At 64.7% G+C, this 16,522-nt stretch overlaps 5 protein-coding genes across 5 annotated transcripts in view; 2 read left to right on the forward strand and 3 right to left on the reverse strand.

Moving 5' to 3' along the window:
- EMIHUDRAFT_110596 (hypothetical protein) overlaps positions 1–1,981 on the reverse strand; it is a gene marked incomplete at both ends in the record, with an annotated part of 3,256 nt that extends 1,275 nt beyond the window's left edge. The window contains 3 exons of the mRNA XM_005788213.1: positions 653–697; positions 1,083–1,155; positions 1,716–1,981. Of these exons, the coding sequence (XP_005788270.1) occupies positions 653–697; positions 1,083–1,155; positions 1,716–1,981 (384 nt within the window). The remainder of the gene's footprint in view (positions 1–652; positions 698–1,082; positions 1,156–1,715) is intronic.
- Positions 1,982–3,731: 1,750 nt separating this feature from the next.
- EMIHUDRAFT_423388 (hypothetical protein) lies at positions 3,732–4,895 on the forward strand. The gene has a single exon (XM_005788214.1). It carries the CDS (start codon positions 3,842–3,844, stop codon positions 4,865–4,867), a length of 1,026 nt encoding a protein of 341 aa, XP_005788271.1. The 5' UTR covers positions 3,732–3,841; the 3' UTR covers positions 4,868–4,895.
- A 1,817-nt stretch (positions 4,896–6,712) lies between these two features.
- Positions 6,713–8,510, forward strand: EMIHUDRAFT_362850 (hypothetical protein). Its single transcript, XM_005788215.1, has 4 exons — positions 6,713–7,111; positions 7,456–7,545; positions 7,718–7,862; positions 8,164–8,510. The coding sequence occupies exons 1-4, from the start codon at positions 6,764–6,766 to the stop codon at positions 8,178–8,180; spliced, it is 600 nt and encodes a 199-aa protein (XP_005788272.1). The 5' UTR covers positions 6,713–6,763; the 3' UTR covers positions 8,181–8,510.
- A 34-nt stretch (positions 8,511–8,544) lies between these two features.
- On the reverse strand, positions 8,545–9,561 carry EMIHUDRAFT_417816 (hypothetical protein). Its single transcript, XM_005788216.1, has 3 exons — positions 9,316–9,561; positions 9,168–9,227; positions 8,545–9,013 (listed from the first exon to the last, which is right to left on the reverse strand). Exons 1-3 carry the CDS (start codon positions 9,553–9,555, stop codon positions 8,906–8,908), a joined length of 408 nt encoding a protein of 135 aa, XP_005788273.1. The 5' UTR covers positions 9,556–9,561; the 3' UTR covers positions 8,545–8,905.
- A 4,090-nt stretch (positions 9,562–13,651) lies between these two features.
- On the reverse strand, positions 13,652–16,428 carry EMIHUDRAFT_467330 (hypothetical protein). Its single transcript, XM_005788217.1, has 5 exons — positions 16,293–16,428; positions 15,855–16,188; positions 14,753–15,785; positions 14,256–14,366; positions 13,652–14,190 (listed from the first exon to the last, which is right to left on the reverse strand). The coding sequence occupies exons 2-5, from the start codon at positions 15,944–15,946 to the stop codon at positions 13,840–13,842; spliced, it is 1,587 nt and encodes a 528-aa protein (XP_005788274.1). The 5' UTR covers positions 15,947–16,188; positions 16,293–16,428; the 3' UTR covers positions 13,652–13,839.
- Between the last annotated feature and the right edge of the window lie 94 nt (positions 16,429–16,522).

Here is a 16,522-nt window from a genome sequence, read left to right on the forward strand (position 1 = left end):
CCCGGCAATTCAGCCCAGCACAGCCCGTTAAAAAGGGCTACCCTGTGACGGCCTCATAGTTCTCATAGACAGCTCAACAAGGGTGTCCACGGCTGTAACGGACGCTGATTGAACAGTCGACGAGTCTTTGCATCACCAACTCCATCAACGCCGCCGTCTGCACCACCGCACTCGCCGCTGCCGCCCTTTTTACCGCCGCCCTCATCTCCGCCATCGCCACCGCCACCGCCCCCGCCGCCACCAAGCCCGCCGCCATCACCACCTCCTCCCTCGCCGCCGCCTCCCTCTCCGCCTCCGTCGCCACCTCCTCCGTCTCCACCGCCCTCGCCACCGCCGAGCCCACCGCCCCGGATTGTGGTCGATATCGGGGATAATGTGACTACTACAGCTGCCTTTCTCATCCGGACGAAAAGATTCTACGCGGTGCGGTACACTGGCAACGCCATCAGAGCAGGCGACTACACCACGTGGATCCCCTTGGAGTACGCTAACCAACATCCCGGCAGAGAGTGTGACCAGGCATTCAACACGTCGGCCTTCTCGATCACAAACAGCTTTGGGAATCGGGTCGATGGCGCATGGGATGGTATCATCGAAGACCACGGCGGTCTCGTCGAGCGAAAAGAACCGTGACGAAAAACGAACAACGCACCAGGCGACTCTGTCTGAACGCGGGGGATCGAATCGTAGGAGGCACCTAGAGCAAAATTGAGCCCGCTCAGGTGTGAACTCCATCAAAAAATTAGTGGTCAACCTGCAGGGGGCCACTCGATTGCAGAGAGGTCCCCAGACGACGTCGCAGGGTAGATGACGGTTGAGCCGAGGGAGCGTCAGCGGTGGCCCATACCAGTAGCACATCACCGGGGGAATCACACACACACCGACGCCCGAAGTGCCAAGAATTAGACGAAACCTCGGAAGGCCATGGGCGCCGAGAGAACATTCCCCGAGAGGACAAAAGAATTTTACAACAAAATTCCCTCGCACGACACTGGGCACGGGACTAGCGCGCACTGGCACTAACACAGGTACACAACGGGAGCCGCCTAAGCGACTCCCAGGACAAAAGAAAGACAGACCACCTCCTTCCCTGGTTTCCCTCGCTCGGCCTCGCGGCCTTCGCCAAATGTCGGGCCGTTCTCGGGGCATGCTATCCTTTGTAAGCAGGGCAGGTGGGGAAGGGGGGGCACCCCCCCTGGTCTGATACTGGGGTGTGGCTGTCTCTAGCGTCGGAGGCAAGGGAGAAGATAAGAATTTAATTTACCTTACGGGACAGTCGAAGCACGAAGGACAAATCAAAAAGGGGCTCAAGTGTCAAGAGTTCGCGCGCACACACAGTCACAGGTCTGGCACAGTGAACGGCACACGCCGTCTGCCCTCAATGATGTCTTCCCCTCCCCTTCCCCTTCTTGTGCGCCTTGTGCTCGTCCACCGTTTTGATCTCCTCGCGTTTCGCAGCGCGCGGGGGCGACTTGCCCTCGCGCCGCGGCTGGCTCTCCCTCTGGCTCTCCGCTGGTGTACTGCTCGACTTGCGGCGACGAATGGGTTTGTTGGTTTTGCGTGTGGCCGGAGGTTCCACTGGCTCGGCGGGAGGCTCCACGAGCTCATCGCTCGCGTCAAGCATCCGCACGGACATCCCTTTCCTGTGGGATAATCTGGGCAGTTCGCCGGCGTCTCCCGGCCGCGGTGCGTCTCCCGGCTCGAGGTCGCCAAACCTCGACGCTGCCTGGGCGAATATGGCGGCGACATCATCTGCGATAGCTTCGCTCGGCGGGATCGGCAGCGGCGGCGGCGGTGGCAGCTCGGCAACTTGCTGCCGCAACTCGAAGTTCACCGCGGCCAGTCGGGGTCGCGCGTGCACGTCGTCAAGTGCGAGCGGCGCGACGTGATACGCGTAGAAGCTAACGTACGCCAGCAGCAGCGCGCCGCCTACCACCGCGGGACCGCGGCGCCGTGTTCGCGACGGTGACGGCGGCAGCATTTTGTGTTATGTGAACACGTCACCGCTCGAGAAGCCGTTCACCCCACCCCGTCCGTCTTCACGTTGGGCCCAAGACGCACAAGCACGGACAGTCGAGAAACAGCAGCGACAGTTAGACAAAAACACAACCCCGGTCTGCACACAAAAACACAACCCCGGTCTTCACATCTATACACTATAGCTGGTGTGAGTCTCTCTCTCTCTCCCAACGCAGGCTAGGTAGGAGCCGACCGACCCGCCTCCGCTCACCAACGCGGGGGGGCCACCGCCCATGCGCCGCCCACGGCCCACACACCGCCTACGCCGGCCGTCGCCGGCAAACACACCGCAAACAACCGGAACGCCGGCCAGGGTCACCATCGGCCATCACGAGCCGTTCACAGACCTTTTGTTATGAAGAAGGGAACACCTCCTATGGCGCTGTGCGCTAGTCTATGGGAAGTTGAGGTGCGAGCCCTGGAGGCGTCCACACAGCTCACAGCTCACAACACAGTTTTTATCCACAGAGCACAGCAGGGCACCCTCACAGATCACAGAGACACAGAGACAGATCACAGATCACAGCTCACAGCTCACAAACGACTTTAATTCATATAGAGACTACTCTAATACCCTCGAAAGATGTGCTCCCACGGTAGCACGGCGCCCTGTGCGCGTCTCTTTGCGCCCACTCATCCTTCGAGGAGTGCAAACGGGTTGTGGCTCTTGGGCCCCCACGACGCCTCGAGCACGATGGGCAGTTCGCGGACGCCAATCTCGAACTCGCTCCCCTCGCCGAGCAGCACCTCCGGGTGGGCGTCCGCGTCGTTCAGCAGGCTCAGGACGACCGCAAAGCCCCTCTCCTCGAGGCAGCGCTGCAGCAGCGCCAGCAGCGGGTGCTTCGCCAGGTAGTCGCTCGGCAGCGGAACGTGGGCGCGGCGGGAGCCCAGCCGGTCGGCTGGGAGGACTTCAAAGAGTTCGTCCATCTCCGTGACAAAGACCGACGGGGCCATGTACTGCTCATAGCCCTACGGCGGTCACGGAAGCATCAAAAAAGTATCACGAATGCGTCCGCCAGGGCAATGCAGGCCGCACGCCGGGACGCTCTGAAGAAGCACAGGCTGCACGAACATTTGGCCCGCACGGGCGGCACTCAGGGCCATTCGGCCGACCCTCTCGGCCAGCCGCTTGACGGCACAAGCGCGCTTGCTCTCTGCGAGCTCTTGCAGCGCCTCGGCCTCCGGCAGTCTCGGCACCACCTGCACTTCACTCGCGATGATGCTCGTGACGTCCTCGTCCAGGCCGCTGCCCTGCAAGCCCGCCGCGACAGTGCCGTGCGCGAGGTGGAGGATTTGCGTGCGCACGGCCTCGCGCGACGCGAGGTCCTCCACTGTGAGCCCATCCAAGGCCTTTTCTAGCGCGCTGATCTGCATGTGGGTCGTCGTGTCACGCGTCAAGATCAAACAGACTCGGCCGTCCCCGGGTGCTGTCTGTGGTCCATATTCGGGAATGTTCGTTCCATAGGTGAGTATTAAGGGAGCAGCTGAGTACACAAATCATCTGTTCACACCTGAAGCGTCACACCAATCCTCGCTACCCAACGCGGCCAAAGGATATCCCCCTCGAGAACGAGAACACCTGAAGCAGAAGAATCTTACCATACAAGCCTCTACGCAGCACACTGGCACGACAAGGGCTGGCGCGGACTGGCACCCACACGCAGAAGAAACGACGCGCGTCGTCTGTGCTCCCTTGGCCGCAAGGGTTAGGGTGGGCGACGGCTAGCACCACACCCCTCCTTAAAATCCCTGTGTGGTGGCGGCGTGCCGTCCTCCCATCCCCCGGCTCTTTTCTTTCTTTCTCTTCTGGCTTGACAGTGACATGCCCGAGCCCACCGCCACGTTCGCTGGATTCCGCTATGCTGCCGACCAGAGCCTGTGGGTGCGCGTCTCAGGAGGCGCTAGTATGCCAAACAGCCTCGGCCGCCCGCTCCAATTTGCGACTCTCAACTGCCTGCACGACCTGGGCGACGCGGAGCTGCTCCAGCATGAGCGCCGGCACGAGTCAATCCTGCTCGAGCTTGCGGCGCTGGACGCCGACGTCATCGGTCTCAACGAGGTGACGCGGCCGCTGCTCGAGCGCGTGCTTCTGGAGCCGTGGGTCAGGCGCAGCTTCACCGTGTCGGCGGTTCCGGGTGAGGCATGCTGCAGTCACCTCTCGACGCTGCAGGAGGGCAGCTTCGGCAACTTGCTGCTCTCGAAGATTGCGCCCGTCGCGGTGGCGTTTATTGAGCAGCCCGGCGACCGGCGGCACAGCCACGTGGCAACGCTGGACCTGTGCGTCGGCGGCCGGCGGCTCAGGGTCGCTGTGTGCTCGACGCACCTCACCGCGTTCCCTTGGCTGATGGAGGGCCGGCGCAGGACGCAGCTAGCACACGTCACTTCGGCGATGAAGGCGGCCGCGTTCGACGTCGCGTGCGTAATGGGCGACTTCAACTTTCATCGAGAGGCGGAGAACGCGAGCATCCCCGACGGGTGGGCCGAGCTGCCCGCGGTCGTGAGTCTAGGGGCGACGTGGGACTATGCTCGCAACGCCATGCTGCCGCACTACCTCCCGCTACGCAACATCTACAACGGGCTTGGGCTGGGCGAGCGCTTTGGCTGGCCTGGCCCCATGCGCCTCGACCGTGTGCTGGTTTGCTGCGCGGCCGGCGGGTGTGCCTGCGATCCGGGCGCGGCGCGCATCTTCGCGGACCAGCCGGTTCACGAGCGCGCGCGAGGGCGGCCGCCACTGCCGCAGACGGGGCGCGAGCTCAGCGAGGCGCACCGCTCGCTGCCCTGGGAAGAGTACTTGCACCCCTCGGACCACTTTGGCATCTCGTTTGAGCTTGTGCTAGGGCGCGTTTGAATATGACTCTATAAAGATAAAAGAACAAGAATTTTACAACAAAACTCCCTCGCACAACACTGGGCACGCCGGCACGGGACTGGCGCGCACTGGCACTAACACAGGTACACCACGGGCGAGCCGCCTAAGCGCGACTGTGCCGGCGACTCCTGCGAGGAACAAGAAAGACAACCCAAGCGGGAGGGATGGGAGGACGGCCGAGACGCCGCCACCACACAGGGATTTTTAGGAGAGGAGTGTGGTGCTAGCCTCTAGCCGTCGCCCATTCTTGTGCCGGTTGTGGCGTTGTGGGCGCGTCTGCCTATTTCCACACTCTATGCTCTACGTATGGTCTAGCATGCACTATCTTCTCTCTTCGCAGTCTCTCGCCGAGAGCGGCTCGCACTCGTGGCACGCAGGCGCCGACAGACGGCGCCGGGGCTAGGCGACCGAAGAGGAACTACGGCAAGAACCGCACACCACCCGTTGACGAGCGCTCGCGGAACTGGTCCGCGGCGCCCGCCAGGGGCGTGCGCGAGACAGGGCTCGGAGCCCTTTTCTGTGAGCAGGGATTCCCTCCCGGCGGGGGTTGTGGCGGAGAGCCGGCATGGGAATCGCCCGCCCCCACCCACGTCGGCACTGTCCCTGAGTGTGTCCCGCCTTGGCGGCACACACTCTCGACGAGGACAGTCCTGCCTACGGGAACGTGTCGCGTGCCGGCGACGGTTGCGGCGTGGTCGTTGTCTGTACGAAGCGACGATGGCACGACCACCGCCCTGCATCGCAGACCGGGCAAGGAGGGGCCTGCTCCCTATTCGCGGAACAGGAGATCTTTCCTCCTCCCCCGGCCTGGGCAGCTACGGGTGGAAGGCAGCCCCTTGAGTCGAGGGCGGCGCGACCATTGCTCTGCTCCAAAGACCAGAGGCCGAGGTCAGTGCAGATGGTCGCGCCGCCCCGCTCCGCGTCGCCCGCCGCCGCGCCGCGCCGCCGCCCGATGATTATTAATTCAGTATTAATTAATTAATAAGTAATTATACCACCCGCCGCCGCGCCGCCCCGCCCTGCGTCGCCCGCTGCCTCGCCGCGCCGCCGCCTCGCGCCGCCCGCCGCCGCGCCGTGCCGCCGCCCGATATTATAATTAATAATTATTACCCGATCATTAATCATGTGTGTGTGTGTGTGTGTGTGTGTGTGTGTGTGTGTGTGTGTGTGTGTGTGTGTGTGTGTGTGTGTGTGTTTGCGCGATGGCAGGGAAGGGCAGGGCAGCCGCGAGCGGCAAGTGGCGTCGACGACGCGGCGCGGACACGATGGTGACGCCCACAGCGCAGCGTGCGCGGCAGCAGCGCCGCCGGCGGCCCCACGCCGCATCAGCGGCGCTCTGAGTGAGTCAGGCTGCGCTGCACAGCCTGCTGAGCACGCTCCCGACGAGCAGCGCGCCACGCGGGCCCGCCGCAGGCGACGCGGGCGGCGAGCCGACACGCGTGTCGCAGGCGTAGGCAGCGCTGGCGAAGCGAGGCGGCCGGCGCCGGCCCCCGCAGGCGGTTGCAGCGAGAGAAGCGATGTAAAAGACACTCACTGTTGAAAGGGTGTTCGGGAAACTAGAGAGGAAACGAGAGGGTGCTGTGGAGAAACACCGAAAGGAAACGAGACGGGGTGCGCGAGGAAACATGGATACAGCCTAAAAAGGGCGGGGAGCTGGGGAGCGGCCTGCCGTCGAGCAGCACGCCGCGCGAGCCCGCTGCCGGCGACCCGATCGAGAGCTCGTAGTCATGGTACTATTCAGCGCGCCATCGCGCCCGAGACGGCCCGCCCTGGCCCTGTAGGCCTTCCCAGACGCTCGTACTCGTCTTTTATTCCAGACTGCAGGCGTGGCAGGCGGGCGCAGCAGCGCCTCTCCAGCCCCTCCCAAAAAACACGATGGCCACCGAAGCGGCAGTCACCGCGGAGGAGGAGGCGGACCTCGAGACGCTCGATGTCGGGGAGGGCGATGCGGGCGAGGAGGGCGTCGACGAGGAGCTCGAGGCGATGAAGAAGAAGGTCAAGGAGATGGAGGACGAGGCGGAAAAGCTCAACAAGATCCAAAACGAGGTCGAGGAGCAGCTCAACGAGGGCGAGGGCGTCGAAACGAACGAGGCGGACGGGCGCTCGATCTACATCGGCAACGTCGATTACTCGGTCACGCCCGAGGAGCTGCAGGAGCACTTTGCAGAGTGCGGCACCGTGAACCGTGTCACGATCCTGTGCGACAAGTTCCGCAACCCGAAGGCGCGCGACCCCGCCGCGTGTCGCGCCGGCGGAGCGCCCGGGCCGCCGCCGCCCGCCCTGCTCCGCCGCCGTCCGCTTCCGCCGCCCGAGAGAGGGAGGGAACGACCGGCAGAGGGTGCAGAGGATGCAGCAGCGGCTGTCCGGCCGCCGCCGCTCACCCAACCGCCGCGTCGCCGCGTCGGCCGCGTCGGCCGCCGGCCCCTCCGCCCCGCTGCTGCCTCGCGGCCTCTCTCCGCCGCCTCGCGCCCCACCTCTCCCTCCCCAAACTGCAGCCTCCCCCTGCAGCCCGCGCGCGCCTGCAGCCCCGCCCGCTCGCCTACTCCTGCGCCTCGCCTCGCCCGCAGGGGTACGCGTTTGTGGAGTTTGCCGAGGAGGCGGCGGTGGAGGCGGCGGTGGCGCTCAACGACACCGAGCTCAAGGGGCGGCAGATCAAGGCGCGGCGGCGGGGAGCGGGGAGCGGGGGAGGAGGGCAGCGGGGCTCTTTGCAGGGGCGGCACCTGCCGGCCGCACCTCTTGGCCGCACAAGAGGCTGTAGTCTCTGGAGGCTGCCTTCACGCGGTATGCACTGCGCCCCACCCCGCGGCGCCCGCCCCCCCCCTCCCGCAGGTGGTTGCCAAGCGGACCAACGTCCCCGGCATGAAGGGCGGAAAGGGCGGCAAGGGCAAGGGGCGGGGGCGCGGCAAGGGGTACGGCAAGGGCAAGGGCTATGGGGGGTACCGGCCGTTTTACCGGCCGCGCTACCGCGGGAGAGGCGCATCCCCCCCCCCCCCCCCCCCGTTCGGGCTCGGGGACTTTGGGAGCGAAGTGGAGGCGCGCCACCCCGCTTGCGGGCCAGGCCCTTCCCTCCCTTTTTCCCTCCTCTTGGCCCTCCCTCTTCCTCTCCCTTTTCCCTCCTTCTTCCCTCCCTCTTCCCTCCCTCTTCCCTCCCTCTTCCCTGCTTCTTCCCTCCCTCTTCCCTCCCTCTTCCCTCCTTCTTCCCTGCTGGCCCCTCCCTCGTTCCCCCCTCCCCCCCCCGGCAGGGAGTGACCCCTCCCCGCCACTCCGCGCGGCAGGCTACCGGCCCTACTAAGCCTCTCCTGCCGCCGCCACTGCTGCTGCCCCTGCCGCCTGCCTTCTCCTCTCTAGCTCCTCGCCGGCGCCGGCCCCTCCGCTGGACTGGCGCGAGGGCTGCGCGCGCCGCCGGTGCGTGTCGCTCGAGGCCCGCGGCGAGGCTGAGACACGCGACTTGCGCGGTCTGGCTAGGGCTCTGCGTGCGGGCTTTCTCGCGCGCAGCTCGAGAGCTTGCACAGTTGCACACAGCTGCTCTCTAATTCGCTATATCTTGCTTGGCGTCCCGCGCCGCGCGCGCCCCACACTGATCACACTGTCCCGCATGTTCGGTCGCCTCTTCCGTGTTCTCGTCTCTACCCCCGTCACGCGTCAGAGTCTTGACGCAGTTTTTCGTAGGTGTTGTTGTTTAACAAAGGGGAGGAGGCGGGATCGCGCGATGGTGAATAGACACCGCGGCGAGTGAGCACTAATGTGTGAGCCGATCACCGATGCCGCGATGGACACAGCACACACACGATGACACGCTCTCGAACCACGAACGCGCTCTCCGTGTCGCCGTGTGGTGTGTGCCGCCACAAACCCTTTTCGGGTCCCCGCCGGGCACCGCTCGACCCCGAGTCCGCCGTGTGAAATGGTGTGCGCCTGCGCCGGCGCGCCGCCACGACACGTAACCGCGCAGAGACATAGACATGCAAAGGGGAGGGTGCAGGGATGAGGGAGGAGACGGCCTCCTCCTCCTCTGCTTTACCAGCCGGCCGAGGAGGTCTTGATGACGTAGGCGGCGACGTTGGCGATGTCGTCGTCCGAGAGCCGGCCGCCGAAGGCGGGCATCGCGTTCTTGCCGTTGGTCACCTGCGGGCGAGGGGGGTCGGAGGTGTGAAGAGCCAGGAGGAGGTGGAGGAAAGAGGCGCTGTCGGCGGTGACGGCGGTGAGGCTGGCTCCGAGAGGGAGGTGGGAGCGGAGCGGCGGGCCATCGGGTGCGTGGGGTGGGTAGGGCGCAGGGCGCCTGCTTCATCACGGACTTCTCGTTGAAGCCGCCGTCCAGGTACTCCTCCAGCGCCTCCTTCTGCGAGCGGCGGGGCGCACACGGCGCGGCGCGGTGAGGGGAGAAGGCGAGATTGTGGCAGGGCCAAGCCGGCGCCGGGCGCACACACCTCCAGCGTCTTCTCCGGCATGATGACGTTCTGTCCGCCCGCGTGGCACGCCGCACAGTTGCCTGAGAAAACCTGCTCGCCGGCGCCGACATCGCCGGCGAACGCAGACATCGGGTTGGCGGCGAGGACGGCGGCGGCGGTGAAGGCCGGGGCGGCGGCCTTGAACACGTCGACCGCGTGGAGTTTGGTGGTATGCGGCGCGTTGAATGAGAGAGTGGCGGCGGCACCGAGGCTGAACATGATCTCTTGCGGCGTGGAACCCGTTAATGAATAAAAAAATGAATCCGCACCTCAGCGGAGTGGGAAGAGGACCGCCGCAAGCGGCGTGGCGTGGAGCGGTTGTGCATCCCTCCGGGGGCCCCTCTGCGCCGGGGAGGCGTTGTTGGAGGCTAGGACGCAAGCGTCCGTCGCCCTTTTCAAACTCGGGGCCCACTCCGCTACGCTCCGACCCGAATTTGGAGGGCGGTTACTGGACCGTGTTCAACGACGTTGAACATTGTTCAACGTCGTTGAACACTACTTAGGAATGGCCGTAGCTCCTCTCCACGAGCGATTGAGAAGACGTACCACGTGTCGATTCTGTATAGAATTGCAAGGCGCACACGCTGGTGCAGGCGGGGAGTCGTCGATCCGACTCGTTCCGACGTGAAGTCGTGAAGGATTGGCAAACAGGGCATTTTGCCCAAGATTTGCCCTCCCGCGCGATCTTCTCGCGTCGGCAAGCGCGCGGGCCAGGATGGGCGAGCCGGTCCCGCCACGCTGGACGGGCCAGCGGCTGGCACGCGCCGGCCACTCCGGCGGCGCGGCGGCCTCATCGCGCTCGTCGTCTGCGAGGCCACCGCTCGGCGTCGCCGCGTCCGACGGCGATGGCGCTTGGCTGTGAGGTGGGATGGCGGCATGGTGCGCGCGGACGTGGGGGTGGTGCGGGATGCGCGTGCCAGCAAGCATAGTTTCACCTCCCCAACCCCGCAGGCGCGCCGACGTGCTGCCCGAGCGCGTTTGGAGGCAGCAGCAGCTCCTCGCGAGGCGCCTTCGGAGGGGTGCCACACCCCTTTCCCAGCCGCGCGCGAGTTGAGCTCCGATTTGCGCTCTTTTTCGCACACGCCCGACGCTATGAGGTGAGGATCGACCATCCTCCGCAAGCAGGGCTTCGTCGGGCGCGTCTTCGTCGAGCGGTGGTGCATCTCCCATGCTCCCACCCGCGCCCTCCTCGCAGCCCGCCCGCGGCCGACACCGACGCCCTCACGGGCTCACCCTAGTCGTAGGTGCGGGTTTTTTGCGTGCCCTCCGTCGATACGGGGCGCTGGGCGATGGCTGGGCTTGTCGCCGGGCGAGCTGGCCCCTCAGTCGGCCGCGGAGCGGAGATGCGAAATCGAGGCGGCGCGGCCCCTGCGCGCAGCCTATCCGGCCGGCGCGCGCATGGTTCCGTAGCCCGTCTAGTGCCTCACTGACCAACTCCAGCGCTACGGTCTACGTGGCCGGTGTGGTACTGGGGCTGGGCAGCCTTGGGGCCGGCGGAGACCGCCGTCTAGCGGTCGCACTAGTCGGATATCGTTGTTCAACCTGTTTGTTCAACGGTTGTTCAACCATACTTTGAGCCTTAATTATTAATTCGGGTTTGGGTCTCTGAGGTCGATACTAGCGTCTATAACTTGCCACAAGCATGCTTTACAAAAGTCCAGCGGAGCTGGACTCGCAGAACGGCCGTCCGCGCGCGCTGTGAACAGCGCCGTGGTTGAACACTGTTCAACGTCGTTGAACACGTGACGGTCCAGTAACCGAGGGCCTGAAAGTTCAAGGTGTTGCTGCGCAAAAGGGGTCGGACACAGGGCGCAGCTCATGCTAAGAGCTAGAAGAGGAGACAGAGAGAACAACCACCCTGTCCCGTTATTGCGTACACCAACACCACAAAACGCTCTCTCTCTCCTGTCCTCACTCAGGGGGGTCACAACTACCAAGTCCCTCGACTAGCTGCCACAGGGCGCAGCTGCCACAGGGCGCAGCTGGAGACGCTCTCCCTCAATCGGCATCCACCCCCACCCGCTCCAGCCCCACTTCTGCTGCCGAGAGAGCTGAATCGAAGCAAGCGAGCCATTGCATCTTGGCGTGCTCCTGGAGCGCGGCTTTCTGCTTGGCGGCCACGAGCACGGCGGAGTCGGCGTCGTAGCGCGCATCGTTCCCGCTCATCGCCCATTCCTCCCACGTGACGTGTGTCGGCCGCGATTCGATGTCGCCACCTTCATCGCCAACGAGGACTCCCTCGACTGCAGGGGGCTCCGGCGCGGGGAGGGACTCCGCCTGCTGCGCTGGCCGACCGCGCCCTCCTCCTCCATGGGCTCGATCCGAATCCGCAGCGTGTCGTCCCCAGCGGCGGTGCTGCGCGGGAGGCGGCCGCGGGCACGCTGGGCTCGATCAGCGGCTTTCCCTCAGTTGCCCCGAAAGCACGGATTTGGCGGCCGTTCTTGGCTTCAATTTTACGAATGTCTTGGCACCAGCTGAAGGCTTGGGTCCCACATCGCCGGATTCGTGCACGGTATTCGGATTTTGCTATTTGTTCGTGTGGGGGTATATTGCAGATTTGTCAATGGTACCGCGTCTGCGACGCGGGCGCCTTGCGAGCAGAGCCCTTAGGACACCCTTTATATCTTGCGCGGTCAAAAAATCGGGCAGCGCATGGCAAAAACTCGCCGCCTGAACATGGGCTGCAAGGCGCGCGGGCAGCCCGGCCAACCCTTCGACCACAAGAACGGCCACGGCTACGTCAAGGCGCATCGCGGTTTCTACCACGACGCGATCTTTGTCAAGCGCAACAACTTCAACCTGCTGCTCCACGAGACGTTCGGCGGCGGCTTCGGTGGGCGAGCTGCGCCGCCTCGCGCGCAAAGTCGCGCGCGGCAGCGTCGACCGCACGGCCTACTCGCCCAAGTACTCGCTCTCTTTTATGTCCCACCCATGCAGAGCGTATCTCTCTCTCTGTTGTGCGAGGCGTGAACCGCGCCATTCGCTCTCACGGGGAGGGTGGAGAGGGGAACCCGCAACCCGGCCGCTCAGAGAGGTGGGAACGGCTTGTCGCCCGAAGCGCGAGAGGCTGGGCTAACTGCCTTGACCTCACGAGCGCTACGCCATCATTCGCTTCAACGCGCTGCGCGCCGACACGCCCGTCGCCTGAGGGAGGGAGGGTGTAGAGGATGTAGAGCGTAGAGCGCTGTAGAGTTGTAGAGATGTAGAGCGCTCTGGAGTGCTGTAGAGCTGTAGAGCTCTACATCCGCCGCGGGACGAAGCGCCTGCGTTGTAGAGCGATGTAGAGCGCGATTTTGTTGTAGAGTTTGTTGTAGAGGCTCTACAGCCAAACCGCCGGGAAGGCAGTGACTCAAAGAGGTCGACTCGCACTAATGGGGTGTCTCTGAGCTTACTGGAGCTCTGATGGACGGCCCTGACTATCCCTGACACACAGAGAGTCACTCTAACAGCACACAACACCCTATAACTGCGTCATGACCAGCCTGCCATGCGTCGCCGGTGCCGCATTCGTCGCAGTGTGCTCCTTTAGCAGGCGGTGGACTGTCGGCTGCGAGGACGGTCGCATTTGCGCGAGGCGAGGCGAGCATTCAGACGCGTTGCATGCGCCATGCCTCGCGCCAGCGCGTGCGGGAGCTCCTGGCTGAGCGTTGAGTCCAGGCGAGTTGCGCTGGCCACTATCGCTACACCTAGCCGAGCTGACGCGCCGAGGCGCCGGCCAGTCGCAGCCGTGAGGCATACCACAGCAGCAGAGGCACCTCCCACCCATTGGGCGGGCAGACAGAAGGCCAGGGCAGCACTGGCAAGTGCAACGCGCCTCATGTCGGAGAGCGACCGTGCCTCGTTCGCCGCTTATGATGTAGAGTTTGTTGTAGAGATTTCGCGTTGTAGAGCGCCTCTACATCGCTCTACAACGCAGGCGCTTCGTCCCGCGGCGGATGTAGAGCTCTACAGCTCTACAGCGCTCCAGAGCGCTCTACATCTCTACAACTCCGTAATCCGCGCAGCACCGTGTAAGGTGTAACCTGAGGGAGGGTGTGAGGATTCTGAGTGTAGAGCACGAGAGAACTGTAGAGCTGTAGAGATGCAGAGCGCTGTGTAGAGCGCTGTAGAGCGCCGGCACCGCGCGCCCCCCGTGCGCGGTCTGGGGGCTGGCGGGGGGTGCCCCGAGACGGCGAGAGCCGTGGGTCGCGGGGGCGGGGCCGGCGCGCCGCGGCGGCGCCCGCTCGCCGCCCGCTCTCCCGGACACACTCCCGCGCCCTAGGCGCCTCTTCCACTCCTCGCTCGCTCGGAGTACGGCATGCCATCCTGTCTGTTTGAACACCACTCGAGTACTTTCGCGCTTGCGGTATCTTACGTACGGGCACATGCGCACATGCAAAAACACAAAAATCGGGACGGCTATACCGTATCGCGATTCAGCGGCCACTCCCGGCGGGTCGAGGTCGAGCGCGGCTACCGGGACGGCTACTTGTGACGTCCCGGGACCTTGAGGTGCGGTAGCCGTCACAAGGGGCCGAGGTCGAGCGCGGTCTCACCAGAGGCGACAGTGGCAATGCGGTAGCCAAAGGCGGCGACGACGCCGAGCAGGACGACGAAGAGGGCACCGTTGATGAGTGGCTTGTTCTTCTCGAGCGACTCGACCAGGTCCGCCGCCTTGAGGATGTCGTCGTCCGACTGCTTCTCGAGGCCCTCGGGCGAGCAAACCAGCACGCCCGGGTTCTTGAGCAGCAAGTCCGCCGCCGCCTTTTTGCCCAGCCGCTTGTTGAGCAGCGCGTAGGTGCCCTTGATCTTGCGCGGGCTGTTGAGGGAGGGCAGGATGACGGCCGTGTTCTTCGACAGCATCTCGAGCGCCACCTACCGGCGGGCGTGGCCTCTTCTCTCTCAGAGACAGCGCGACTTGGCACCTCTCCGAGAGGCACCTTCTCGTTCGGGTAGCACTTTTTGAACTCCCTCCACAGGATGAGGATCTCCTCCTCCTGACCGGCCTTCTTTGCGCCGCCCGTCTGAAAGGAAACCCTCTCCGCAAACTTCTGAGGAAGGCCGCCCTTGATCAGCTTGGCACGCGCCGGATCGGCGCCATCGGCGATCGCCGAGCCGCGAGGCCCTGGCCGGCTGCCTGCACGAGGCGCAGCGAGGCGCGGCGCGGCTGCTGCGGCGCCCCACGAAAGCTGCGCCGTCGGTGCGCCACGCCAGGCTGCTACAGCGATGAGCAGGGCGGCGGCGAGGGCTGGCATATGTGAAGACAGTGGGAGTCTGTCGGGGCGCAAAAAAGAAATTGTCTTGCTTCGGTGTCGTCCGTATTGAACAAATGTGTGTGCGAGTGGCGAATCTCTGCTCTGCTACCTTCCCCGCTGCCCGACGTGGCGGCGCCCTCTGCTCAGCGCCCCCCGAGGACAGGAGGATACGGAAAGGGCACCTTGATGGCTGAGCCTTCGGCGCCGCCGATGCCGGGCACGATCTGCCGCTTGCGCGACTGGACGCCGACGAGGTCGATCCTGCCGTCGGGCAGCTCGGTCGGTGTGATGCTGTTTCCGTCGCTGTCGAGGAAGTTGCCCTCTCGCACAAGCTCGGCGGCGTACTCTGAGGAGGAGGGCAGGTAGGTTGCCTTGGGCACCACGCCATAGCTCGGATCGATCGCCTTGAAGGAGCTGCGCACGTCGGTGACGAAGAAGAGGCAGTCGCGCACGATGTTGGTGCCGTCGTCGCCGAGCATCGCCGCGTCGGTGCTCGCCTGGTCTATCTTGAGCTGCGCCTGGCACGCCGCGCCAATCTCGTCGGCCTGGCCAAAGAGAACGTCGGGGGTGATAGTTTCCTGCACGGCGACGCGCAGCAGGAAGGTCTCGCCGGTCGGGTCGGTGAAGGGGCCCTGGATCTTGCTGTCAAGCATTACGATGTCCGCCGGCGTGTACTGGGCGATGCTCGACTTCGCCTCGAGCATCTGCTTGGTCCAGCCCATTGTGTCGTCGATGCCCGCGAGAGGCGCGAGTATATCCACGGCGGTCTTGTCCGATTCGGTCGTGGTTGAGGAGGTGAGGCCGAGCGTGTCGGAGAGGATGGTGGCGAGCATCAAGCCAGCGATGTTCTTCTCGCACCCGGCGCCGGGGATGGGCCGATTCGCCTGCCGCGATCGCGAGAAGAGCACGGCGCCCGCCGACCCGATCGGACGCACGTCCACCTCGTCTGGATTGAGTGTGACGAGGCCTGTCAGCTTGTGGTGGTCGACGATTGATTGGATCTGGTCCGACACCACGTCCGCCGCGCCGGGCGGCATCTCGGCGACGTTATTCGTATCGACAGTGCCGAAGACGGGGAAGGGGATGTCGTTGATGTGCTTCAGTATGGGCGGTTTCGGGATGCCAAAGTACTCGAGTACCCACGCCGTCTCCGGGTTGGGCTCGTCTGAGTTGATGTACGCCTTGGCGCAAACGGCGGTGGTTGGGCCAGTATACCTGCGGTGTGGAGAGAGAGCCTCAGGGCCGTGAAGGCCTGTACAACGCCTGCAGCTCGACAAGAGGCACCCCGCATGCGGACCCGTGGGAGGGTGCGTCAGCTCCCACTCGCGGATGATGGCTGCGCTGATGGCGTCTGCGCACGCGCCACGACGTCGCATCAGCAGGCAGGTAATGGGCGCAGCCAGGCTGTGCGGATCGCACCGGTGTCGGGCGAAGAGTGGCCAAAAATTGCAATCTCGTCGCCCTCGCAGGGCGGCGGCTCTTCGCCGCAGGGTGGCGCGTTGTGGCCGATTATAATGCCAGGAAGCTCCAGCTTGTCAAAGCCGAAGAACTTCGCCAGCGTCTTAACGGCCTTGCCTGACAGCTCGGCATCCTTCTCCGGCGCCACAGTCGACAAGAGCTGCAAGACAGAGGGGCGCGGTTAGCGCGTCAGCCAGGGGCGGGCATGCGGTGAGCTTCGGTTTATAGGGCGGGCATGCAGTGAGCTTCGGGAGAGGCGTGGGCCTTGGGCGCAAGATGCTGTCGGTGAGCGCCGGCGACGAGCAGGCAGAGGAGGCCGACGCTGGCGACGGCGGCAATCAGCGGGCCGGCGGGCGTGGAACACCGCGCGCGGCGATCACGGTCAATGATCATGTTGTTGTTCTGCTGTGGTGCTCGTGTACACATATGATTTGCACAAACGTGAGGCGACCGGCCAACCTCCCTATTTATTACGGAATGCGGTCGGCCATAGC

This window comes from Emiliania huxleyi (genome assembly GCF_000372725.1).
Source record: "Emiliania huxleyi CCMP1516 chromosome Unknown EMIHUscaffold_137, whole genome shotgun sequence".
Taxonomy (NCBI): domain Eukaryota; phylum Haptophyta; order Isochrysidales; family Noelaerhabdaceae; genus Emiliania; species Emiliania huxleyi.

Bases quoted from the DNA above. Each gene is read 5' to 3' on its own strand.
- EMIHUDRAFT_362850 (XM_005788215.1), top strand. From the start codon at position 6,764: ATGGCCACCGAAGCGGCAGTCACCGCGGAGGAGGAGGCGGACCTCGAG. The intron at 7,112-7,455 runs GCGCGCGACCCC...CCTCGCCCGCAG, and splicing joins ACAAGTTCCGCAACCCGAAG to GGGTACGCGTTTGTGGAGTT. The intron at 7,546-7,717 runs GCGCGGCGGCGG...CCCCTCCCGCAG, and splicing joins TCAAGGGGCGGCAGATCAAG to GTGGTTGCCAAGCGGACCAA.
- EMIHUDRAFT_417816 (XM_005788216.1), bottom strand. From the start codon at position 9,555: ATGTTCAGCCTCGGTGCCGCCGCCACTCTCTCATTCAACGCGCCGCAT. The intron at 9,228-9,315 runs GTGTGTGCGCCC...CGCCGCTCGCAG, and splicing joins TGCCGGAGAAGACGCTGGAG to AAGGAGGCGCTGGAGGAGTA. The intron at 9,014-9,167 runs GCGCCCTGCGCC...CCTCGCCCGCAG, and splicing joins AGAAGTCCGTGATGAAGCAG to GTGACCAACGGCAAGAACGC.
- EMIHUDRAFT_467330 (XM_005788217.1), bottom strand. From the start codon at position 15,946: ATGCGACGTCGTGGCGCGTGCGCAGACGCCATCAGCGCAGCCATCATC. The intron at 15,786-15,854 runs GTGCCTCTTGTC...TCCACACCGCAG, and splicing joins CCCACGGGTCCGCATGCGGG to GTATACTGGCCCAACCACCG. The intron at 14,367-14,752 runs GTGCCCTTTCCG...GGCCTTCCTCAG, and splicing joins CCGAAGGCTCAGCCATCAAG to AAGTTTGCGGAGAGGGTTTC.
- EMIHUDRAFT_423388 (XM_005788214.1), top strand. From the start codon at position 3,842: ATGCCCGAGCCCACCGCCACGTTCGCTGGATTCCGCTATGCTGCCGAC.